Source organism: Malurus melanocephalus, unplaced genomic scaffold, assembly GCF_030028575.1.
Source record: "Malurus melanocephalus ecotype Western Australia unplaced genomic scaffold, MMel_1.1 scaffold_150, whole genome shotgun sequence".
In the NCBI taxonomy this organism is placed as follows: Eukaryota; Metazoa; Chordata; class Aves; order Passeriformes; family Maluridae; genus Malurus; species Malurus melanocephalus.
The window spans coordinates 1201074-1227079 of NW_026623382.1; the positions used below are offsets into that span (position 1 = coordinate 1201074).

General features: G+C 35.2%; 1 protein-coding gene across 4 annotated transcripts in view; it reads left to right on the top strand.

The window, feature by feature from the left end:
- The window catches only part of SNX13 (sorting nexin 13), a 64646-nt gene extending 38699 nt beyond the window's left edge, over positions 1-25947 (top strand). Inside the window, exons 12-26 of one of the 4 annotated variants that reach the window (XM_057371629.1) lie at positions 245-344; positions 1864-2057; positions 3102-3206; positions 4705-4837; positions 5556-5593; positions 8000-8069; positions 10621-10793; positions 13227-13334; positions 14098-14208; positions 15506-15667; positions 16859-16930; positions 18799-18944; positions 20609-20677; positions 21822-21934; positions 22415-25947. In XM_057371629.1, coding sequence (XP_057227612.1) covers positions 245-344; positions 1864-2057; positions 3102-3206; positions 4705-4837; positions 5556-5593; positions 8000-8069; positions 10621-10793; positions 13227-13334; positions 14098-14208; positions 15506-15667; positions 16859-16930; positions 18799-18944; positions 20609-20677; positions 21822-21934; positions 22415-22662 — 1842 coding nt within the window. In that variant the 3' untranslated portion in view covers positions 22663-25947. Of the gene's footprint in view, positions 1-244; positions 345-1863; positions 2058-3101; positions 3207-4704; positions 4838-5555; positions 5594-7999; positions 8070-10620; positions 10794-13226; positions 13335-14097; positions 14209-15505; positions 15668-16858; positions 16931-18798; positions 18945-20608; positions 20678-21804; positions 21935-22414 lie in introns of those variants that run through there. The other 3 variants (XM_057371630.1, XM_057371631.1, XM_057371632.1) reach the window with 3 other exon arrangements.
- Positions 25948-26006: the final 59 nt, after the last annotated feature.

Below are 26006 nucleotides of genomic sequence, written 5' to 3' on the forward strand. Positions count from 1 at the left end.
ATTAAAATCCTGCTTATCATGKAGCAGAATAACTATAGCCTGTTTTGAAGGCAAATAATTATAACAATGTGACCTTCTTATCTAGACCTTCATTTATTAGTGATTGTGAAAATAGCTAATCATTGAGATGCTACTTTATTATATGTAATGTAGATTTTTTTATCCTCTCTGCTTTGTGGTAAGTAGAAGTTTTAAAAGTTACTTAAAAAAAAAGCCTATGAGCACACTGAACTGTGTCTTGCAGGAAATAGATACTGTGAAACTGGCAGCAAACTTTGGAAAACTTTGCACAGTCCCTCTGGACCATATTCTGGTAGACAATGTTGCACTACAGTTTTTTATGGGTAAGTGTTAATTTGTATGATCTGTTTATAAAGAATATGCTAACTCAGAGGACTGTGTACCTGGAATTGCTAAATGTCAGTACTAAGAATATCCATCAGTTTTGTTGATGGTTATACTTGTTTTAATGCAGTAGATGGAAACAGTCYGGGAAGTTCCTGGAGTGTGTGGAAGGGACTTCCTGACAAGTTGATGAGGCAGCCAGCCTAGGAAAGGCACCTSTCAAACCTGTTTGCAAATAGGGTGATGTGACAGCTGGAGTCTCTCTTGGGCATGAAATGAATGCTCTCAGTCAGTTTGCAAATAACACTTAACTTGGGCAGGAGCGTTGAGCTTCTGGAGGGCAGGAAGACTTTCAGGARGGAAGAAGGCTGGATTGATGGTTTGAGATCAATTCTAGGAGTTTCAGTAAAGCCAARTGCCAACTCCTGCAATTGTGTCAAACTCAGGCAGTGCTACAGGCTGGAGGCAGAGTCGCTGGAAAASTGCCTGGCAGAAAAGCAYCTGGGGATGCTGGTTGACAGCAGCTGAATGTGAGCCAGCCTGTGCCCAGGTGACCAAGAAGGGSAATCAGCAATAGTGTGACCAGCAGGGCCAGGGCAGTGATTGACCCCCTGTACTCAGCACTGGTGAGGCCACACTTCAAATCCTGTGTTGAAGTTTTGGGAACTTTACTACAAGAAAGACTCTGAGGTGCTGGAGCRTGTCCAGAGAAGGGCAGTGCAGCTGGGGAGGGRTCTGGAGCACAGATCTTACGCGGAGTGGCYAAGGGAGCTGGAGTTGTKTAGGCTGGAGAAAAGGATGCTCAGTGGGAACCTTATCACTCTACAACTGCATCAAAGGAGGCTGTAGTGAGGTGGGGACTGGTCTCTTCTGCTAGGCAGCTAGCAACAGCTCAAGAGGAAATGGCATCAAGATGTGCCAGATGATGTTTATATAGGGTAYTGGGAAACATCTCTTCACCAAAAAGCATTAGATTGATAGGCTGGCCAGGAAAGTGGTTTAGTCACAATCCCTGGAGATACTTAAAAGACACGTAGATGTGGTGCTTAGGAATATGGTTTAGTGGTGGACATCCCTGGAGGTATTTAAAAGACATGTAGAAGTGATGCTTAGGAGCATGGTTTACTGGTGGACTTGGAAGTGGTATTTTAGGGGTCTTGAACATTTTTTCGAACCKTAATGATCCTATGATTCTATGAACCTGCTCTGTTAGAAAGCAGAGTTCAGTCTGAACTTTGTCTTTGATCACACTGTGCAAGCCTGTTAGATTTGCATGGTAATGATAAGTTCACATTTTACATGTACATTTGAGGATTCAGGGCTTAGTTCCTAAACGTAGCTCTCAGTTTTTTTATTATCACCAATATGTATATAGTATTCTTTTAGTTGACTCTATATGGGAAGTATTCCAGATGTATAACCAGATCCTGATGTTCCATTTGTACTTAACATCATAGAGAATTCTTATTCCAAGATGCTTGACAGTAACCAGGCTCATGTGGTGTCTGTTTTCTGTAGATTACATGCAGCAGACTGGTGGCCAAGCACATCTGTTTTTCTGGATGACAGTGGAAGGGTACAGGGTTACAGCACAGCAACAGCTGGAGGTACTTCAAAGCAGGCAGAAAGATGGAAAACATCAGACCAATCAGACCAAGGGTCTATTAAGAGCAGCTGCATTTGGAGTTTATGAGCAATATTTATCAGAAAAGGTAGGAATAACTTCTGTGTTGTTTGGTGTTTATTCTTTGTACAAATACTTTGATAGTTAYGGCTAAGTTGAAAGGAAATGGTTGTTATGTAGCACAAGTTGCKTACATATTGACATTTAAGCTATTACTTGTGTATCTTCTCTCTCTCCTTATGTCAAATTGTAAGAAAAAGGTCTTCCTCTTTTGTCTTCTCCCCATTTAAAAAGGCTCATACTGTTACTCACTGTCCTGTCAGATGCACTGAATATGTTCCACAGAAGCTGACTTTCTAGAATAGACAAACTAGAGACAATGTAAAAACAGAATTAAAAAGTGTGTCTCTCTGCATATGCTGTCCTTTTCCTTCCTTTTATTCTACCCTCTGCCTTTGCCCGCCCCCTTAAGTGCTTTTTTAAAAAATGGAACCCAGTATTTGTCCAAACTTGGATTAAGATTGCATTTTCAAATGAAGTAGCTTTCTGTGCCTCTCTACAATTGTCTGTGTAAATTGCAGAAATATCACCATTGGGTATCCTTCAATAGGCAGTAATGGATTCTTCTGTGAAAGAAACCACTCATCAACTTGCATTCACAAAGCATTTTTGTTTTGAATTTGTGTGTGTATAAAAAATCACCTCTCACTCAGAAATGGGCAGTTGACAAACTGTTGGCCTTTCCTCAGATRTTTCAGGACTTCATCCTGTTACTTTTTTTTATTGGCTTGTTCTTGACTTCTGAATCTAAACCTTTTTCCTAAATAAATAAAAATTGTTTTTAAGTCTGAGTAGATCTGATTTGGGTACGGCTCCAAAATGTATGCACAAATTTGTTTTGAGGAAATTCTTAGTGTTTAATAATGAAACTTCCAAGTTTTAATACAAACTCTGAACYTAATTTTGGGGGTGGAGGGGATCTGGCTCCTGTTGTATATTCTAGATAGAGGTACTTGTCAAAAAGAAATTTAATTTACTTAGAGAGTTGCAGCATTGCATTGGCTTTTTTTTTTGTGAAAGTAGAGCTTTCTTAWTTTTATGCTGCAAAAGTTGATTTAGATCTCTACGACAGGCATCTCCAAGAGTTAATATTGATGACAACTTAGTAGCAAAACTTGCAGAAACACTGAACCATGAGGATCCAACACCTGAAATCTTTGATGACATTCAGAGAAAGGTATACTCTATTCATCCTTTATTTCATAAGAATTGTTAATGCTACAGASTATAAAATGTCATTATGGACACTAAAAAACAAGGAACTCAGATATCTACAACGTAAAACCTGTGTTACTATTTTTCTGTTCTATGAAAATCACAYTCTAAATTGTTGACTTTTGCTTTGCCATTCATTAGCCCATGGTTTTTAGAGCAATAGACAGAAAGAGTAGGTGTCCTATAAGAACTTAAATATGAAGCACAGGTTAGAACTATCATATTTTTGTTTTAGTGCACCAATTATGAAATATGTCATGAGTAGACTAAGAGGTACAGTTTTTGTTCAGCTTCAGTTCTCTTTTTCAGAGGTGGATRTAATGGTCCCATATTAAATTCTGTAGCTTTTTCCAGAAATTAATTTAACTGGTCAGTTTCTGCAAACTTGCACAGTGTAGCACTCAGAAGCATCAAGTGCTGAAGAAATAAACAGTATTTTTACTACATGCATGTCTAGACTTTATCACTCAAGTCCAATGTATGTATTCAAAAAGGAAAAGTGAATGACAGATATTCTGGCAGTAACTTACAATGCCAGTCTGAAAAGCTTTTGTTTTAGATCATTGCACTGATGTTCTCATTCACTAAAAATTAGTGATATGAGCTGTAGAACTTAGAATCATACTGGTGTACTTGAGGCCTGCATTTAAGACTAATCAAGGTACCTTGTGAAATCTGTATTGCTCAAAGTAGGTTAAGGGCCTTGCTCGTGAATTCTGCTGAAGACCATAAATTTCCCATGTGTTACAAARGAAATTAACTTCCTCAAACCTGGATGAATTGGGTTTTTTCTGTTCTTAGCAGATAATAGCGCATGAACAGTGGTCCATGAAAAAAATTAATTCATCATTAAAATGTTCTAGAGTTGACATGAGTACCCAAACAAATTGATTCCTGCTATGTATAGATATTTTGTATGTATGTGTGTGTATACATACATACTGTGTGGGCTGTGAAGGTAAATTGTTTGAGTTGATATGGTTAAATCTTTATGAGGTATTATTTATATTGTATTGGCTGAACTGGGAATTGTCAGAAAGGYTGCATATAGTGTCTTCCCTCCCTTCCTTTCCTCTTCTCACCCTCTTGCCCTAAGTGTTTGCAGATCTACATTTATAGTTTATCCCCAAGGAAGGACTGAGATAATCTGTTATTAAATGGATAAACACCAGCTAAGTTTACAGTGCAATTGGAAGGGTTAAGAGCAGAGGACAGAAGCATTTACAGCTGTTGTGCTACTTCCCTTCCTAGATGTGCATGTCTGAGTAGTTAGATATTTTCTGACACTGTGTTACACTTCTGGCACAGTGAGCACTCTCAGCCTTTCCATTAAGAGTAAGTCAGAGACATGTATGCACAGATACTTCTTGTTTAATAGAATTTATGAAAACTAGTCTGATCAATTAAAAAATTTAAAAAAAGTTCTGAATTTCTGAAGTTGGCATTTTTATTTCAATAAGGTGTATGAGTTGATGCTGCGAGATGAGAGGTTCTACCCTTCATTCAAGCAGAATGTGTTGTATGTGCGTATGTTAGCTGAGCTGGATATGCTGAAGGATCCCAGTTTCAGAGGATCAGATGATGGTGAAGGAGGTGAGCTCTGTATCTCTAAGGGGTGTTTCCTGGGACCATTTTCTCTGCTTTAAAATGAAAATAAGTTATCTACACTGTTTTATTAAGTACTTTTAAATTGAATACTTTGATGTCTCTGATACTTAAATTAATGTTTCTTCCTTATGTTTTTGTGTGTAAATTGTTTTGGGACTCACACAGGGTTACTTCATTGATCTCATATAAATTCATGTCAGGTCTTGATAACAAGTTTGTCACTAAAATAAGTGTGTGATTCTTCCATTCTGCTTTTTTTTTTTAAAATATTTAAAACTCGTCAATATGCTGAGTTCTTTTAATACTGTACTCTTCTCTGGAAATAGAAATTGAAAGTATGTTGGAGATGTGGCTTTTTRAAGCAATAAAATTGTTGTTAACTGAATTACAAAACCAGTGGAAATTCTTTTCGCTGTTAAACGAGCTCCTTGATGAAGCAGTATCATGTGGGGACATAAACTTAAAAGAATGTTATCTAAAGTATTTATTTAGAATCTGTATCTTTGTAAACTTCGATTTCCTTAGGTGTCTTTATTGGAAATTTGAAACAGTAGCATGTTGTGTGCAACATTTTGCCCAGTGCTACAGTTGTCCTTCATTTTCCATAATGTTTTGCGCATGCATTGGTGTTTTTGTGTGGCACTACAAGGGGGGAGAAATCTTCTAACTTGTTTTTACCTCTTCTTTTCCTCACTGCTTCCAGAATCTTTTAATGGGTCTCCTACTGGCAGCATAAATCTGGTAGGTGCTTAGGTTTTGAAATTTTTTATTCATTCCAACAGTAGAGAAAGTATTATTAAGTAGTTTCTTGTATGTACATTACAGGTTTTACTTCACTGCAAGAAAARGTTCTTGAACAAATTGAAACACACAAGTTATTAGTTACTCTGTAAGAGTAAACTTAAWTTAGCCATATTTTTTATGAATTTGCATACGATTCTGGTAACTTTTCACAAGMGTCTTTTAGCTGACTAATCTCTTTAAAAGATCTTTCAAATGTTTTTTAAGTGCTCTTTCTAATAATGTTGTGACATGCCAGAGTTACATTTTGTGGATGAGGATTTGTCATTGTAGTGGCTCATCTGGCTAGTGGTTGGTTATCTGCTGCTTTGCTTCATGTGACYTTCCCAGCTAAGTTAGAAAATTCTAAAGTCTTTATCAAGCTCTGTTGCGATACAAATAGGTATTTGCATGGGACTCTTCAAATTTGTGATTTTTGTTTTTGTTGTGACGAGGGTGTTTATAGAATACTATATTTATTATAAACAGTTGAGAACATTCTACCATAAATGCACAATGAATTACTCTTGAGCTAGAACTACTTTTACATTTCTGTAGTCCATATTGTTCAGGGTGTTCAGTGCTTTTACAGGTGTTCAAATACKGGTATATTAGTTTTTGCTGGCTGAATTCCATGTCAAGAGTAAATTTCTGTACACATGGTTTAGCTCCCTTGTGTTATTAGTCTGCTACATAAGAAAAATAGACCTTGGAAAGGTTGCTTCAAAGGTCAGGGAATTTCTGYACTTGTAGCTAATGATAATGTATTAAATAAAATTGGGTTGTGATGTGATATTTTTAGGTTTTTAATTAACTTGTGTTCCTGTGCATATATCTAATGGCAGAGATATTGGCTGATATYAAATGTCTGTCCATTATGTTACCTATTCAGGTTTCAATTTTTTAATTTACTTGTATTAATTGTTGCAGTATAGTGCCTTGTCAGAGCAGTTGAGTGTTTCCTAAACTTTCTATTACAAAATGAATTGTCTGCAGTTTTAYTTCACTGGAAGAATTTGGAAGAGAGACTCAAAACTGTTTCGAGGAAAGGTCGTTATACAAAAATACTTCCCTCACCTTCTGTAATAGACTTTCAGGTAGAGATTGAGGTGGTTGAGGCAGACAAGAGCCATTCCGTGAGGAGAACAAGAGGAGGAAGGAGTGGAGTATTGTTGGAATACTGTGGAGTTGATAAAGATTCAGATGAAGAAGGGGCAAGAGCAGAGTCTTTAAATAATTCATGTTTTCAAGTCTAGTCTCTCTTTTGATTGTAATCTCGTATATTGTTTTATGTTTAAGGAAACAGATGAGATTTAGAAATTTAATTGATGGAGGTAGAGGTTTTAATTTGGTAYGGGTATGACACTGCTAACCATTAAGTCCCACTCTTGGTAACTTTTTGTGGTAAGTTGCTAGTAAACTGGCTTGATTAAATTATAGAAGATAGCAAGCAGATAGCTACATTTATTCTGAATGTGTTTCTTTGGGGAGTTTTAGAATTCTCCTATAAAGTATTTAAAGTAACTGGGGTCCCAGTGCCTGTGAATTCTACCTAGGTAGCACCAACTCTTCTTTTTAAACTGGTAATTTATGATTCGACTGTGTAGTGGCCTTTCCTCTATTTCTTTCAGTTGTGTATGCAAGTCTTTCAACGATCTTGAAGAGCTTTATTATGTTAAATCTTAGGAATCAGATCTGTTAACTTAAAGTAAAGCCTCTCTAAAAGACCTACTAGGCTTCTTTTGATCCCAGTAATTATTAAATATGGAGACAGAGCAATTATTAGCTGAGGATGTACTTGTTCATTTTTTATGACAGAAAATATTCCTGAGAAAAATGTTGACTGTTTTTTTTCACATAAAGCAGAAAAACTTACAGTTTCTACTGCACTGTAAATTTTGTAGTGCCTAAAGACATTTGAAAGACAACAGAATGATATAAAGACTAAACCAAAAGATATCTTTCACAACATCTGTGTCTCCCCAGTTGTTTGGAAGGTTTTCTGGTTTCAGTGTTTTTTCTAATGCTCAGTAAAAGACCATTTGTAGTAATGCTTCTGTTAGAGTTGAGATATCAAACTAAAGTGGTAAATATGTTTGATCAAGTATGACTGATCACAAAACTGTGTGAAAATGGTAGGGGAAATGCAGGTCCTGTACTCTGCAAATGAAAGGCCTTGGTAACTAGGTAGTACAAACATCTGCATTGTTGCAGTGCACTAAGCTATTCTTTTATTGTAGTGAACTGAAAGTTTGAAAGTTATATAGTTAAATGAAAATTCATACAAATAAATATAAATAAAATGTATTTCTGATTTTTTTCTTTTTGTCCATTTTTTCCTGCTCCCRTATCTCCCCCACCCTGCAGTCCTTAGATGACCTTTCAAATGTACCTTCTGATGAGACGGTTCAGCTCCATGCATACATCTCAGATACTGGTAAGTGAATTAGTTATGATGTCTCCTTATTTGTTTTCTACCATTTATTTTGAGTTTTTAATATTACAGGCCCTTGAAATCCCAATTGTCTCAAATTTTTTTGACCTCATGAAACATTTGAATTCATATTTTCCATTAAGTCCTTATAGAAATTTTTATAGTATTTGTTCTGTAGGTCACAGGCTATATATATGTGCATATACATATATATATGTATATCACTAAAAAGTGATTTAATTTTTGTTGTTTATGGTAGTATTATTATTATTACTACTTTTATCTCTGGAGAATCATTCATTAAACTTACTATTGAGCAGGATTTATTTTAGCAATTATTTAAAGAAATTTTGGAAGCCATCTCTTTCTAGTCACAGAATTGTACTTCTTGACTGTTTATTTTCATATTATAATATTTTTCCCTTATTCTTTGTGCTTCCTTACTGCCTTAGTTTAAGGAAGTGACTTTTGTCCCAGTGGTGGCATTTTTGGTTATCTTTTAAAAAACTTTGCCAAGAAAGAAATTGTTTTCTTTATTACATGAGAGTAAATAACAGAAAATCTCAGCTATTTTTTGCAAATACTCTGGTTAAATGAGATTGCATTGGATAATTAAATTATGAGTTTTAGTAGATTTTGCTATGAAACGGGCTTTTACKTCTATGCATTTATATAGTGGGCACATGAGCTGTCAGCAAGCATTCAGCTACTTTACATTTTAATTAAACTTTTCCAATTCAGTATGAGAGCAGTGTGCAATCCAAATATCATGGTAGTCAGTCCTCRGAGAAAGGGGAAAATAAGTTGAAAGTTAAGAATCAAATTCTGCTTTTTATTAAAATGGCATGTGGTACTTTTTTTCTGAATTAGATGTTACAGTGTTTTGATCTAAGGAAAAAAGGTAAAGTTAGAACACAAATTGTAAAATTTATAATCTTGATGGCAACATATTGATAACTATCAGCCTGACTCTGTGAATCTGTAATGCTCCAGTTGTAGCAGAGGATATGTACAGGTTCATGTTGCAAGATAATAATACCAAATTGCATCTGTGAGCAGGTTCTTTTCCTCTGCCAGTTACTATCCTTTACTGTGCTTGAAGGGTATATACAAACAGGATTATCTTTGTATGTTTCAGGATTCACATTGTCTTGGGCAAAATAAATACTAGCTAAGAGGGTATGGCATAAGGGTCAGCAGGACAACATCTTTCTTTTTCTGCCTGAAGAAGTTCTCCTAAAGGAGCCCCTTAGCAGTGCCCCTGAGATGTGGTCTGGTGGCTGCAGGTCCAAGGGTTCAGYGTCAATGYAGAGGACAGRGCTTGTGCAGCATCTGTGGGGCTRGGGGCTCCTGGCTTTGCTCTGAGCWGTCTGCTGGCACTGTCCTGACTGCCTGCTCTTTCCCCTGTGGATTCAGCACTCAAGATTATTCTGTTAGAAGGTAGATGACAAAGACAAGATGAATTGTTACCGCTCTTCATCTTTCTAGTGTGTAATTCTTGCATTGGCAGCAGCTGCCACTATACTACAGGTGCTCCCTGTTTAAGCATAAGTGTTATACTTTGAGAAATCAAGACTGAAAGTACTACCGAGGATGGAATTGATGATTTCTCAGGAAACCTGTATTTTATGCAGTGTGGRTGCATAGAAAAATYCAGAGACCTTGGTTAAAAATATTTYCATCTAGCCACTGGCAAATTAYAGGTACTGGATATTGGCACAATACTTAGAGATACAACATGTTGCCAATTTAATGATGTGCTGTGTAAACAATACTGGTTCTAGGTTATACTCGAAATGAAATCAAACGTTTTGGAACAAACTATACTGGGAAAATTCTGTGAAGGTGGAATGTCCAGGAAGACTTAAATATTTAACAGAGATCAATAACATGCTTGCTTCTCTTTCAAATATCTGTATTTGTTCTTTTTGTTTATTAATTGACTTGTTCATACAATGTGTGTGTGCACATGCAGAGAATATATTATATAWATGTACACACGTGTCTCTATATATAGTTTCTGTTGACTAAAATAATGTAGAGGGTGTTTTTTTTATTTTAAAGTTAATAACAAAATGCTGAGTTAATAACAAATTACTGATGCCAGTAACAAAACTGAATTCTTGCAGCTTGTATTGTCTTGTATGTATAGATTTTTTATGGGCAGACTTTTGCAATATGATTAGACTACTTTGCAGACTGGAATTTCTTCTGGTTTCACAGTTGTCTTTCACCCCCATCTTGAGTTCTTTAAGTTAAAATATTTTTTTAAAAGACCTATTTACTATTTAAAAGTTAAAATTTTTTGTTTATGCTTTGCATGCCATTGAAACTTGCCTAACTTTAAAGCTACTTAATTTCTATTTAAGTTGACGTAATAAGTTTTGGAGGGTATCATACAGTGTTTAGGATAAAGGGATAGCTTAGTCTTCTGCTTGCATGTCCATTTTTGTCTTTCAAGTCTGTCATTCCAGGCATTTCTTCACTTCACATTTGTGTCCTTTCGTCTTCCTTCTTTCTGTTTGTTCCTTTTTATTTTTTTTTAAATTACTAGTCTATGCTGACTCTGACCCATATGCTGTGGCAGGCGTGTGTAATGACCACGGCAAGACATATGCCCTGTATGCCATCACAGTCCACCGGCGAAATGCCAACAGTGAGGAGATGTGGAAGACATATCGACGCTACAGTGACTTCCATGACTTTCACATGAGGATCACTGAGCAGGTAACCAATCTCGTGAAAATCTTCATACGTGCACGTTTCTGTAGTTTAGTAACCCATGACTATATAATTGCTCTATAAAAAAGAAATGGAACTCAGAAMGTCTCCCCATTCTTCCCTCCCCCACTTAATTTTACTTTAAAATCTTTGTATGCAAGTGCAGTTGCTATCAAACAGTGGTTAGTCATGTTTGTCACAGAGATTAATAAATAAAAACTGAGATTGGGAAATAGGTATTTATGTTTTAAGTGAAATGTCAAGAATTGTTGGAGTCCCAAAAGGGAGAGCTGGTAGCACTTCACTATACTGCTACCATCCTGCCTTTTACTGCTGTGCTTGTATTYGCAAACTCTTAACTCTCCTAAAATGAAAGAAGGAAGGAAGGGAGATGTAATTCAGCAGCTGGTGCAGAGTAGAACCTGCTGACATGAAAAAATTATGAAAACATGGTACTTTTAAAAGGAGACTGAAGTGCTTTTAAATCAAGCCCTTGGAGAAGTCAGATTTGACTGCATACCCTTTGAACTAGTCATAAGTGTCAGTTTATATCCCTTTACTATGTYATTGAGAGTCATAATGAACAAATTCTGTGCAGGTAAGTTAGCATCTAAAAGTTACAACAGTAATRGAAATTGGAAAGGCTTAAGCAAACGTGTTGAATATTTGGATTAATTATAAATGAAGTCTGACTTTCSTTTGAATTTCTGGTAATCTTAGTGTGCTGTCAATAAATTTGAAATACCAATTTTTGTACTTCAAATTGATTTAATTTTTTTTTAAATTAATTCAGTGTTTTGAAGAATCCTGGATCTTATAGTGAATTAGTGTTCTGCTGATACGGGACGGTCATTTAAAACTAATATAGCTCTAAATGAATAGAAATAAATGGCAAAAACAACGATGTTCAAAATCTGAAAGCTTACATTTCAGGCTGCTAAATCTGATTGAATTTACAGAGAACAGAAATGTTACCCTAGAACACTAAGGCTGCAAAAATAAACAGATTTCTGTGATGCACTGTGSCATCTCAGATGCTCCCAACAGTTTTGCTTTGTCTTAACAATAAAACAGACATTCTTACTATCTGTGTGCTTGTCTGAGACATTTTTATTGACATGTTAAGGGTAGAAGTTAGAACCATTGGTTTCTAATTAATAGGAAGGGCAAGGACTGTTTGTTTATCAGAGAAAATAGGTAATTGATCCAAAATGGAATTGAAGTTAGCAGTTCAAAGTATATATATGAATATCTTTTTCCTTGCAGTACTGAATAGATTCACACCAGTTCCTTTAGTCAGTCATGTAATAACTATCATTTGAAGTAGATACCTGTATTTAAAATAGAGGCTGTTAGTTGCTTACATTGCTTCTGCTTAGATATGAGTCCAAATAAAAACGAGACCATCTTTTGCTCAGTTATTTTCTCATATGACCTACTTGCAGAGGGAATGGGATTTGTAAAGTTGTAAAGAGCTATTCTTTGGTGCTTCCTACAGACCATAAATTTTATGAGTTTTGCAGCCTTCCAAAGTTTAATGATGCGAGATCTTGCAGGGACTGAATGGAATTCATATCATTAAATCTGTAATGTTGTGGTCTTTTCTAGAGAGAAAAGGATGCAACCTGTTTCCAGGTTTTTTCTTAAAACCTAGAATATTATGTATTTCTCTTTTTATCGCTTTAAGAATATTATTTACCGGAAGTCTGGATTCTATATGGGGATAGTTCTGATTCTTCAAGTTTTGTTCTTGTCACTTTTTTATTTTTATGCATTRTACCAAATACATTCAGCCATTCACAAGTGTTAGTGCCTCTCATTTTCCTTCTGCTTCCCTGGAACTTTAATTCTTCCTACAAAGCTAGAGCAGTGGAACACATGTCAACCAGTACCAATCACTGTCATTACCTGGAGAAAAGGCACAGGTGATGACATATAGAGCATGTTATGATAACCCATGTGCAAACCAGATGCTGCCATCTCCCCAGATATAAAAGCTTAATTATTTCCTTAATAGACCTGATCAGGATAGAAAAGGAAAGAGATTTTGGAAAGATTTACAAGTTCTCTTGAAAAACTTCACTCCTTATAAAGTGTCATAATCCTAGTAACTTCATCTCAAATAATAATGATGAGTTTTGAGCATAAGCCTTCTGCGCACTCTATTAGTCTGTATTTCAAAATACACTTATATCACATGTAAGTTCAGAAATTAAATTTTACCCTTGGCAGTCTCCTGGCAGTTTTCATTAATTTGTTCTTGACAATGTACCTTTCATTTTGGCTTCTCCAAGGATTCTGAGTTCCAGGCAGGATGCAATCTTTTTTTGGTCAAGTGTTAGATGGCATATAAGAATAGGTGAATAGAATGTCCTCATATGAAGACTTGAAACTCTTGAAAACAGAACCAAAAAATATTCTCTTTTTTTTTTTTTCTAGTTTGAAAACCTTGCAAATATACTRAAACTTCCTGGAAAAAAAACATTTAACAATATGGACAGAGAGTTTTTGGAAAAGAGGAAAAAAGATTTAAATGCTTATTTGCAGGTAAGCTGTTACGGGTTTTTTTAGTTCTGTGCTTGAAATTATTTTTTCAGAGGTAGCATGCCTGTGTTGTCTTAAAAAACACCAAAAGCTGTATTATAGCTGGTACACAAAACTAAATAATATACAATAAGAACTTGGTACTATCTCATAATTTTGCATTTTGTTTGGTGTTTTGGTTTGTTCTTAGGCAGTTCTGTCAGCTTTTTMTGAGCTGATGAGGTTCCAGCTGTACTGGTTTTGAGCTTTACGCCATTGACCTTCTCCTGCTGACACATATTTGTGGTCACTTTCTCTTGTGCTGTTGCATAAAGATTTCCACAGCACCCACTTCAGCAGTGTAGCAAACCACACAGTTCCTCTGTTTAGATAAGGCCTGTATCAGCCCAGACAAAAGAATTCAATTGTCCTTCATAGGGACAATATTTCTGGTCATTTAGCTCTAAAATGTGTTGACCAAGTCAATGAACATGTTAACAAATGTTAACATTATTTGCTATCATTAGCAAATAATGAAGATGAGTAAAGCACTGTGAAATGACAATTTGCGTGGTCATAAAGGTGTGTATTTTTCTGTGAGATGCTGTATTTGCCATAGTGGTTAAAATTATGGGCATTACCAAGAAATCAGTTGTTTCCATCTTGAGACTACTGTACTGTTGGAATAAAATTTAGGAATGAAAAAATAGATTACTAGATATGGTGTCTTTGATTATGTCTTGTTCATTATTTATTAAAATAACTTCTAAAAAATTATTTTCCTCAGCTCTTGTTAAATCCTGAAATGATGAAAGCTTCTCCAGCTTTAGCCCATTATGTGTATGACTTCCTGGAGAATAAAGCCTACAGCAAAGGGAAGGGTGATTTTGCACGAAAGGTAAGAGTGTTTTGTACTATCAAGGGAACTGTACAGCATTCATTCATGCAATGATTGCATTAAACTGACATGCTGAACTGATATTAAAGAGCTATATAACACTGTGAAAACAGCTTGCAAGTGAGTTGCTTAAATACAGAGTGGCAAAGTATCTGAGAACATACAGAAGCAAAAAATTGCCATTTTTATGACAGGTAAATTTATTTGTATGAGAAGGAAATAAAATTTTGTAATTGGACATGGAAATTTTCAAATTGCACTGAGACTATTTTAAAATTGTATTTGCTGCAAGTTGCGTTCTGTCAGACATCTGTGACTTTTTTTGTGGTCTTACTCCTGATTTCTTTTTTCAGTTCTTTACTCAGTATTTGCTACTGTTACCATGCTTTCCACTCTTCAGCCCAGAACATGATATAAATTTCCCTTCAGAAGCACCTCTTAAGTTTTTAGGTGTGACCATCCAGAGTCATTGTCAAATTCAGAGCCCTGGACTCTGCATCCTTTTTGTTAAGCCACCAGAACTGTTTTCAGAGTAGTAGTTCTTTGTTCAGTTGACCATTTTGTGTGAGCATCTGCTTTGCAAATGCAGCCATTTCTAAAGTTGTAGTGACTTTGATATAAAAAGCATCTGCAGCTCTTTTGTCACTTCAAGTTACTGTCCTACCTATATTCCTTAAATATTTAACACTGAAACAGTTAAATATTTATCAAGGTTTATRTAATGACTAAGATGTTTTTTCTGGCATATGAGATTCTTTATAACTTTTTAAACGACATCACACTAGTATTTGTGCCTCTGTTTGGACTGAATTTAGAGTAAATACTGAAAGAAAAATTCTAACAGTTTCTGTGGAACTACTTTATATATTTAATTATATATTAATTATATTATTGCCATGATACATACTATTCCAGTTCTGTTTTTAAAAGAGGCATGTTTCAAAGATGAAGAGTTGAAAGCAGAAGTGAAACATCTGTAAGTAGAAAGCTTGGAAGGGAGAAATGGTATTGAATGGAGAAGAAAAGGAAAATAAATTCAAGCTAAGAAAAGCCAACGGATGGGAAAGGGAAATGACTCAGGAAAACATCTGCTGAAAGATGTAAATAGCTACAGTAGGGCTGTAAGGAATGAGAAATATAAATGGAARTGAAATTAAAACTGTATTCTGCATTCTGTAATGAAGTTAAGTAATTTGACTTGTTCTTTTATGTTACTGTTCTCTGGAGCAGTGCCATACTTCTCATAGTGTACTAATATACTGGTGTCCTCATAGATTATACAATTCTTCCCCTTCAGATGGACACATTTGTAAACCCACTACGTAACTCTATGAGAAACGTATCAAATGCAGTCAAGTCTATCCCTGACAGCCTGGCAGAGGGAATGACTAAAATGTCAGACAACATGGGTAAAATGTCAGAGAGATTGGGACAAGACATAAAGCAATCATTTTTCAAGGTAAGAACATATTGGTGGTAAATACACACTAGTAAATGAATAGAAAAGTCACTATTGACTCACTTAAACTATGCAATATAGAAGAGTCAAGTCATTAAACAGAAGGCCAGTCTGTTCTGTACCTGCACCATTTTAATAAGGTTCAGCAATCATTATACAAAAATGGAGGTCTTTGCTATTAAGTAACAAGTTTTTAGATCTCATCTACAGATTGTTACAGCTACCCTTCACTTAATTTAATGCAGTAGGTGGAAAAGAGCATGAGATTCACTGATTTTCTTATTTTTTAACCAACCATTCTTATAAAGCTAATTTCCTGCATCCTGTTTCCATTAGGGAAAAAACACATATCTTTTGAAACTCAGAATAAGGAGATATGCTTTTTCTGCTTAGTCCTTGCTGAATTCTGGTTTAAATTAMATTTTCTTCCTGCCATCTTTCCTCATCTCTTACTTTCATAGAATATAATACTTTGGAGGTGGGGAGCAGTAGTGCGACATGCAATCTGGAAGTCTTATGAAAACAGTACTCTCCAGAACATGTTCATCTTGCCTTTGTTTCTCTCGTCTTCCTCTTTCTGTGTGTAGCTGTAGGGTCTGTGGTCAGGGGTTGTTCCATTTTGTGCTACTAAAGCACTTATATATGGCAGATGTAAAACAGCAACTGAGATGAGTGAATTAACTCTTAAACCATGAAAAGGAATAATAAATTTGGGGCTGGGGGGGTTGATGGTTTTTTTAATTAGATGTGGGGTAAAATTACTGTCTCTGGACTTTCTCATTGCTAGTAGCTTCCCTTTCCCGGTGTGTGACTAACAATATATTTGCAGTTGTACTCTCTGGGAAGCCCATGACTAGGCAGGACTTAAAATCCAGAAGTAATAMAAAAAAAAATATCAGTCTCATATGAGTTTTTAGGTGTGTTTCMGTTGAAGCAGTAGGCACTTGATACATTATATGTGGATTGTCTTCAAGGTGTTGGTAATTTTGGTAGCTATACAAGATTAGCTACAGACTTTATATTTTGTTATGGCAGGTAAAAGGGCTGCTTGCGTATTTATCTGCATTACTTTGCAATTGACTTTTGACCAAATGTTTTATATTTTCATAACCAAATTRCTTATGAACATTTTTATGATTTATTCATACTCTACAGTATTTTTCCATCATAAACATAACTTTTTTATTGTAGGTGCCTCCTCTGATGCAGAAAACCTATTCAGATCCTGACCATTGCCGTGTTGCAGCACCAATTGATGACAATGTGAGTCTGACACTTGTTCCTTCAAAGCTGACACCTCTAAAACCAAAGAGTTACTTATTCTGTGCTGAGCTACACTTTTATTGTTTTATGACACTATACCAAGCACTTCATGACTGTTCTAAACCTTTTGAAAAGAAACTTGCATACTTCCTTTTAAAATTGACTTCTTTTCTAGCACTGAAATGGTTTGCATAGCATTGGAGTAACTGTGAGAGTGCATGTACTAYTGCTTCTGTGTTTTATGGCTGGGGATTTCATTTGTTTAGTTTTTTTCTCTTCTTCCTTCTATTTCTGTCTGTTCAAAGATAGTGTGGTCCCAGACTGTCAACATCATGTCAGTTGGCTTTTTAAGAATTTGATTTTTGATGTGGCCTTTTGAGGAGCATTCGTTTAATGAATCAAAAGAAGTGTTTGCTATGTTGTTGTGGAGCACCCTTCAGAATGTCTTCCTAAATACAAACTTTTACTATGTAAACACCTAAAATGTGTGAAGTAGTGATATTAGAAACTTGAAAGTGAAGTTTAAGCTCATGATCTATGGTATTTTACTATTGTTTTGATTGAAACACTGATCGTGTATATACAAACTATTGGGAAAAGACCTTTTATCTCTTAAGTAGGGCAAAGAAGCCTAGGATTATATGTCATGATTGTAAGTCATTAAATGCATTTTGCTATGCACCTGTTCTGCCCTTCACATTTCAAGTTTTTGGATGACATGAAAGTGTTTCAATTTGTTTCCCTGTACACAGCTGCTGTGATGGATTTGTAGATGTATTTTTACTCAGCTAAYATGTCCTTGAGTTCTTCTGAATTGTATTTTTCCCTATTATTTTTCACTATATAAGACTGTATCCTCAAGTTTGTGCAATTTACAATTGTAAATACAAGTATCTTTGATACTCCTGAAGCTTCTGTTATGCACAGGTAAAACAATTATATCATTCAAGTATATGAGCAACTTCTCTGTAGGTATTTCATTAATCTTCTGTAAAATGATAAGATGTTGCAGTTCTTGATGACTTTTAAGTTAACATATGAAGTATTAAAGTCAGATTTCAGATATTTAAAAACCTTTCAGCTTTCAACTGCTCATCTAAGATACATTGCTCACAACTTAGTCACTAAATCAGACAAAAATATGACAGTTTGTATGGAATTGTATGGTGATTCAGTAGTGTGAAAGGGAGCCATGGATCTATGCAATCTCCAGCTGGAATATGAGCCCCATTGCCTGTGTTCTAGTTGTATCTGAAGATGTACTAGCATCGTTCACCAAAAGAATAATACAAACGTGTTTTTGTAGGCCAATCTGTGTAACATTATCTGTTAAATAGTAAAATTATGATCCTTTTCTTAATCTTCAAGCATAAAAGTACTTGATAGCCATGCAGATTACAATGATACCCTAAATAAAAGGCAGTTCATTGCAATGAAATTGCATTKTTTTTAACATCCTTAAGAAAATAGTGCCTAAGAAAAGCTCCTTCAAGAGTTTTTGTTAGGCAGTTGAAAGTACAGCAAYCAAAGGAAGAGGTCAGGGATCAGGTCTCTCTTTAGGACATATTTGCATGTATTAATTTTATTCAACTTCTGTAATAACTCTTGACCTTTGAAATGGCTGTTTCTATTTGTCTTATTTTAAAATTCACTGTATGTAATTTTATATCTAATTATCGGTTATTCTTTGCTGCTAATGGTGATATGGAAGATTTAGGAAAGATTTCATATTACAGTAAAATACAGAGCAGAGTGTTTGTCATTGTTGTACATATGCTGAAGCATTTAACCCATGAAGTAGTTATTAAAACTGTAACTTTCTTGAATTGAAATAAAAGTTTACTGTTTATTCTTTTACCGGTGGTCAGGTGGATGACAATATTCCGCTGAGAGTAATGCTYCTACTTATGGATGAAGTCTTTGATTTAAAGGAGAGAAATCAGTGGTTAAGAAGAAATATAAAAAATCTGCTTCAGCAACTTATTAGAGCAACATATGGTGACACAATTAATAGGTAATGTTTTTCTTATATTGAGCAGTCATGTGACACTGTGTAGTCTGTGTCTATACATCCTTCTTGGTATTAATATATTATTGTGGTTTAAATCTGCATGTGTTCCTCTTTGAAGAAAATCAATAAACTGAATACAAATGGAAATAAGCACAAAACATTACTGAAAGAAAAATTCCAGTAATTTACATGCCAGAGAACTTGCGAGAGAGCTTTCCCATATCAACAGGAGATTACATTTCTGTGAATGTAACTTACTGTTGATGCTTTTTGCCCTGTTTTACACTACGCCTTTTGAAATTAATATTATTTATTACTTTCTGCACTATTTCTACTTACATCTCTTTCGTGCCTCAAATGATACACTACCACTATCAAATTATGTCAATTCATCAATTATGAATTATACTRAGTTGCAGGGTTAAGTTTTTGCTCTCTCACTTTAGAAGATGGAAGTGGGAAAGGAAAACGACTCCTACGGGGTCTGTTTTGGCCCCTTCATGTTCTTTGTAATTCACATGTACCCTTCCTTAGTCATGTAAATGCAAAGCCAATTAACAGTGCTAAATAAGTAATGTTCCTTGCCCTTAGCTTAGAGATACAGTTTCCGGGCTTGCCTTCCAATAATTTGTTTCTGGAAATGTAAACAAAAATAAWAAACAAACCCACCCAAACAAACAAGCAAAACCCAACAAGAAAAATTCTAGACACAGGTTTAGCACTGCATTGTTACTTTTGATTTAGTGTCATGAATCAAAAACTTAATTTCTAGCAGAAAGAGAATTAGCTTCCTATTACTTTCTTTTGGGAGATTCCTCACTGTATTATTTCTTTTTACCCTTCACAAGTAGATTTGTGATGTTTTTATCATCACTGTTAAACAGATAGGCTTGTAACAGTAGCAATGTAACCGTGTAATAAAATGTTACTGGGTCTTAAAAAATTCCTTGTGGCCAGTTCAAAGCTTTCTTGAGAGCTGTGCTTCTGAGAACATGCTGCCCTATAGTTGAATAACTCCAAATACTTTTTGCTGTTTCCAGATTGTAGTATAATTAGCAGAGTTCGTGCACAGGCTGCGGCTTCCTAATTGCAGAGGTGGCTGTAGTACCAGTTTGCTTCTGCATTTAGAGCCACTCCAGACACTCATGGCTTCCTCCACTAAGCAGTTATACCTTGTTCTGGCAATTTTTTGGGACTTAATGACATTTTTCATAAAAAGTCTTTTTCTGTTTCTTATAAAACGAAATTCAAATTATGGTTAGAGAAACAATCCCAGGATACATACTGCTGTAAATGTGGTGTTTGAGATTCTGAGTAGGTCCTTTGCTTACAGAAGCAGAACTCAGAGTGCTCCATGAAGAGGAGTGCTCTACAAGCAAACCAGTTATCTAATGCTGGTGGGGGATGCAACAATAGTTTTGCAGTCAACTTCATTACCCTATATTTACCCAAAAAGAAAAAGCAGTTCAAGGAGTGATCAGTGAGCTTAGATTTCAGTGTTGAGAATCAGTGTTTGTCTTCCTGTTGTGCAGTATTATAGAACTTACTTACAGAGTTGGTGAAAGTTAAAATTATACTTTGTTTAGCCTTGAATTGTCTTTATAATGCTTCATTTATGGCTTCTCTGCTTTAAAAATTAAACAAGAGACTTATTGCTTTGATTTTAGAAAAATAGTTGATCATGTTGATTGGATGACATCTCCTGAGCAAGTAGCAGATGCAGTGAAACGCTTCAGGTATGTATTTTATCATCGATGTTAAATATTCAGTAACTCTCCAATTGGTGTSTAATATCTGTATGTCTTCCTGTTCTTACATGAGGAAATTGTTACCACTCTCTAGAATGCCAGTTGGATTRAACACTGCTTTTTACATGTTAAGTGAGAGAAAGCAATTGTCACATAGAGAAGAGTATTTTTGAGTTTTCTCCCCTACTTTAAGAACTTCTTTTTTAACCAGTCTAGAAGAGCTAGAGTACTGGTATATTTAGAGATCTCATCATTTATCACTGTAGTGATGTACACTTGATGAAGGCRTGTACAGACCTTGCTTTTAAAGGCAAAAAATTAGTGCTAAAAGAGCCCTAGCTCTAAGATAATGTTTCATTTTGGATAGATACAATGGAACTGAAGTCTGAATTGGAAACTATCAAAGACTTTGTCTTTCAATTCTGTAAAARTTTTAATGGCTTCTACATTGTTGTTGAGAAAGTGTTGCCCAGGTTTTTTTTTCCCTACAGTTGGGGTTTTTTTTTGTTGGGGTGAGAGTCAGTGTAGGGTAATGTATTCTACAAAGGGTCATACTCTACAAGTATTCAGTTATGYTTTGATCAAACTGTGTAGGACTGTATACATTTTATTCAGAGAAAAAGATTGTCTTTCACTGAGGCAAAATGTTTATTAGACAGAGGCATGTCTTTTGTGTTGGGCTTTCTACTACTCTGGAATTTCTTCTCAGTTTTAGCATGTTGAAAGGCTAACCRCTAGTGTCAAAGTTCTGACGAAGTAATAAATAGACCTAAGCCTAGAGTCTCAGGAGCAATAGAGTCTGATTGGTGAAAGCAAGGCTTAGATCTATTTTATGTAAGAACTGTGTGGTATTTGAATAGTTTTGATTTGCATTATCTTATTAAAATTTTATTTCATCTGATTCGTATACTAAAAAGGTATATGGTAGTTACTGGTAGATGGAGTATATTGTGCTACTTACTTTTGATTTTTTTTTTCACTTTTTTTTTCTCTTCTGATATTTGAAGTGTATGTTAGGTTGTGTGCAAATTACTTTCTTGTATTTATTTTATGAGATAGCCTTGAGAGATTTAAAAGAGCTTTTCACTTGATAAAATGTTAATGTATTTTGACAGATTTGCTTTTGTTRCAGAGATGCTTTTTGGCCAAACGGCATTTTAGCAGAGACTGTTCCACGAAGGGACAAAGCTATTAGAATGAGAACAAGAGTGGCAGGGAAGACCAAATTACTGGAGGTAATGCCAGGTAAGTTAGTCTGGGATTAAAGCTTAATATCCTTACCRTATATTGTTACTGAAATGAATGTCAATATTTTTGTTGATTTTTTTAAGTATTGAAAAGAAATGCTGATGTATGAACTGTATATAAATAAAAATATTTCTAATTATTAAAGCATTGGACATTTTCACATGTACTGCCAGTAATTTTCTTAGAGCCAACCCAGTATTTATTTTCTCTAAAAGATTTAAGTTTAGTGCCTGAAATAGATACATACCAGTACAGTACAATTTCTTGCAAACACGATTTCCACATAGAGAGGGTAAGAGTGAAGTAATTTTCAGAAATATTTTCTGCTCTAAGAGAACTTTAGTAATACTGTCCAGAGGTGCTGTTGATTCAAATTTCAGACTACATAGTTTGCAAGATTTAATAGTCAGTTTGAGTTTGTTGTTAAYGTGGAAGTAGAATTTAGCTTAAACTTGTGTGTAACTTGTGTTTTTGTAGATGAACTGAAGCACATCATAGGCGCTGAGACTACGCGGAAAGGCATTCTTCGGGTCTTTGAAATGTTCCAGCATAGTCAGCTGAATAAGAGAATGGTGTATGTGTTTCTGGAGAGATTCCTAGAAACCTTATTTCCACAAAATAAGTTCCCTGAGCTCTTCAACAAACTGCATTCAAGGTCAAAACAAATGCAGAGATATAAGCAGAGACTACACTCTACTCAAGCGCCTTCTTTACAGAAAAGGTGACACTTCAAATCTATTAAGCTGGTGTTCGTTTGTCCAGGATTAATTACTTGGGCAGATTCTCTGGGGCTTCAAACTCACATGCTGTCATTTCTGCACCAGTCTTCTAGTGTCACATATTAGATTATTAATGCATCTGTAAGACCTGTGGATCTTCTCATCTTCACTTGTAATTCAACCACTACCAGAATGGTTTGTGTGTCTTAAATGATTTGGTGCGTCTTCATGCAACATTGAGAAGAAAACTGGCCCAGTATGTCAGARTGATGATCCCTTCTGTTCCTGAGTCGATGTTTTGCCAGCAATGAAAAGTGCCAGACTGTTCAAGTAAAGCACAACTATGGTTACAATTGAAGAAAAGGGTGTTTTGGCACTGGGAGATAGTGCAATGTGTGAGAGTCAGGTGGAATTGTTCTACATTACGACTGTTGAGGCTCTGTAGGGCTATTTTAACATTCCTGTAAAGGCTGAAGTTAACCAGAAAAGCAGTCTSTGGAGTAGCAGGTTCATAGGAGAGGGGAGAAATAGCTATAGCCCTATCGTAAAAATACATGTATTGAATAAAAGTTGAGGTAAGGTGGCTTTTGTGCCACATTTGCATCACCTTTCATATTTTGAAAATTAAACTAACCTTATATCTAATGGGGGTTTTAGTAAAAGCAGAGGTGCAGTAGAAACAAACCTTTATTCTGATTATTCTGTAGCTTTAAGGGCCATATGCTGCTCTTACAGCACCTGGCATACATTTTGCATGTAACTTCAGTGGAAAAGGAGCATCATATTTATGTTCAATTGGTCTACTGGAACATAAGTCAGTACTTACAGAAGGAAAGGGATATATGTTTCAAAGAGATAGATACGGTGTTAGRAGATGAGGAAATTGCACTAAGGCACAGTTTACACACAACTCTCCACTAAAATCTGGAATTTTTTTGGGGTGTAAAAGACTATGTCCTACTTAATTGAAAGATTCCTTACCTTTTAATGTGTAAGCCTCATATGGAAAAATGTTAGAATTACTTGGTTCCTCACAGGTAAAAGATTTCATTAGTCATATGCAAACACTTGGAAATTTCTGAATGCATCTCAGTGTATATATGAAAATAAAAAGGAAATAAAACTACAATATTTTTTTAAATAATTTTTTTATTTTTTGCATAGTGTRAAATTTTAATAAAAATTTGACATCAAGGCCCCACATCCATCTGTTTAGTTTCATTAAAGAAGTTTTGTCCAATTAAAAATACAGTAACACCTGAATAATCCTGTTTGGCCACAGCATATCTCAGTTTGTGTTTTCTTCTTCATAGTCCCCGTTTGAGCACTASTATCTTGAGTGAATAGAAGGTTATCTTTTAGAGTCCCTTTTTATTTTAATGCTAAACACAGGGTAAGATACAGCAATGGATCAAGGATCCTTGTAGTAATTTGTGTCTTAATGGGAACAAATGGTCCTTTTATGCAAGAAAAACAGACCTTTGATGAAAGCATTCTGAGACAAAATAGAAGACTCTCAAAGGACCTCATTAAATTGACTGACTCCTCTATATAGATAGTTTTTCTCATGGACTTTGTTAATGAAATGTAGCCTTTTATCATACAACTTAATGATGATCATATCGTACTGTTAACATTCTCATACAGTATGCATGGGCTCAAGTGCACTTGTTTTTTTCTTTATTGCAGAACTAAATGCTGTAAAGTAAATCCCTTTCTTTTGTAATCCCTAGGAAGATAACTTGGTAAATATAGAAGAACCCYTCTCCCTTCCTCTCTGCAGGTTCTGTAGAAGTGTGATGGTTAAATGCTTTTGAATTTAACAGAATTCTTGAGTTCTGTGTGAAGTAATCAGCATAGCCAGCTCCTATTGTTTACATGCCTGTATCTTCCTCTGCTGTCAGGGTGCTCAAGCATAACTGATATCTGACTGATGCACGATCATTCAGCAGTTGTTCTTGGTGATACAGTAAATATCTCATTAATCCTACCAAATCTAATTTATGTCTTTTAAGTCACTGAATTTGTTAAGCAGTATGAAAATGGGAAGTTCAAATATTCTTTTGTCAATTCGGTGGAGCGTTTTATCTATCTGTAGGTACCATGAAAAAWTTCAAGAGGATAGTGATAACATACAATTTGGCTTTTTTTTTTAGTTATCTGGTACATTTCTGTACAAAAATAAAATAATATCTCTAGGAATGTGAACTGAACATAATACRCCGTGATTTTTAGTCATTTTACTTAATGAATTTATTACATATACCTATACACACATTTRTGTACGCATGTGTGCATATGTATATATGTATTGAAGTTTTGTCTTCTGTATTAGATTACAGAATGTGGCTTCCTAATTCAGTGGTGCCTGTTGGCTGGCAAGAACCATCAGAAATGAGTACTTTTTGTTAAAGCGAGTTTGTATTTTTATTTAAAAGTATTTCCTGTCAACGATTTGAAGTACCCACCCTGTCAATCCATGCAGCCTATTATCCTAGGAAGTTTCCAAAACTGAATGTTAACATACAGCACTTAAGTGTCTGGGTGTATCTTCTGGTCTTTAGGTGCTGTGACTGGCCGCTGAAAATTGTGCCATTGTCAACAAATGCACTTGTTTTAGCCTTAATTATTTTTAAGAGAAAATGAGCAATTGAATTTTTCATTTGGTTCATCCTCAAGCTTGTGCTGCTGGTGTTTGTTAGAACTAAACAGTAAATTTTAAGTGCTACCAGAATGTGTACCAAAATGAAACTATATAAATTCCACAATCTAAATTTTAATTTTGTGCAATATTTTCATTTAATGCATGTGTATTTGAATAGCTGTAAAATAAATGAATTTTTAATGTTCTGAAGTCTAGGTTAAAAATGTCTTCTCAGCTGAACAATTTTGCATTCTGTTGTTATGTTAGTTTATTTAAGGACTTGTTTTAAAAGTCTTACTTGTTACTCCTTTGTTAATTCCTTTGTTCTCAATGATCCTTGCTCTCTGGAGCAAAGCTCATATATTACAAGGGAAGAATCTGAAGAACACATCTCATAAATAGAATTGTTATAAATTAATTGTGCATATCATTGTACAGTAAGTGTCAGCTGTGTGCCTAATTGTTCTATTGATGCTTTTCCCCTCCCTTCCCCCTCCTCTCGTTTCCTTAACAAAGAATGAACATGAAACAGGCTGCCATGGTCACTTCTACTGAATGGCAGAGGACTCTGAATTTTTTTTGGAGTTTGCATTTATGTTCTGTCAAATAGAAAGCTAAAAAATTACACTAATAAAGTATTAACAGGATTACTRTGAGTCTCCGTTTATTTTTCAGATAACTCTCACTAGCAGATACAAAAGATCTC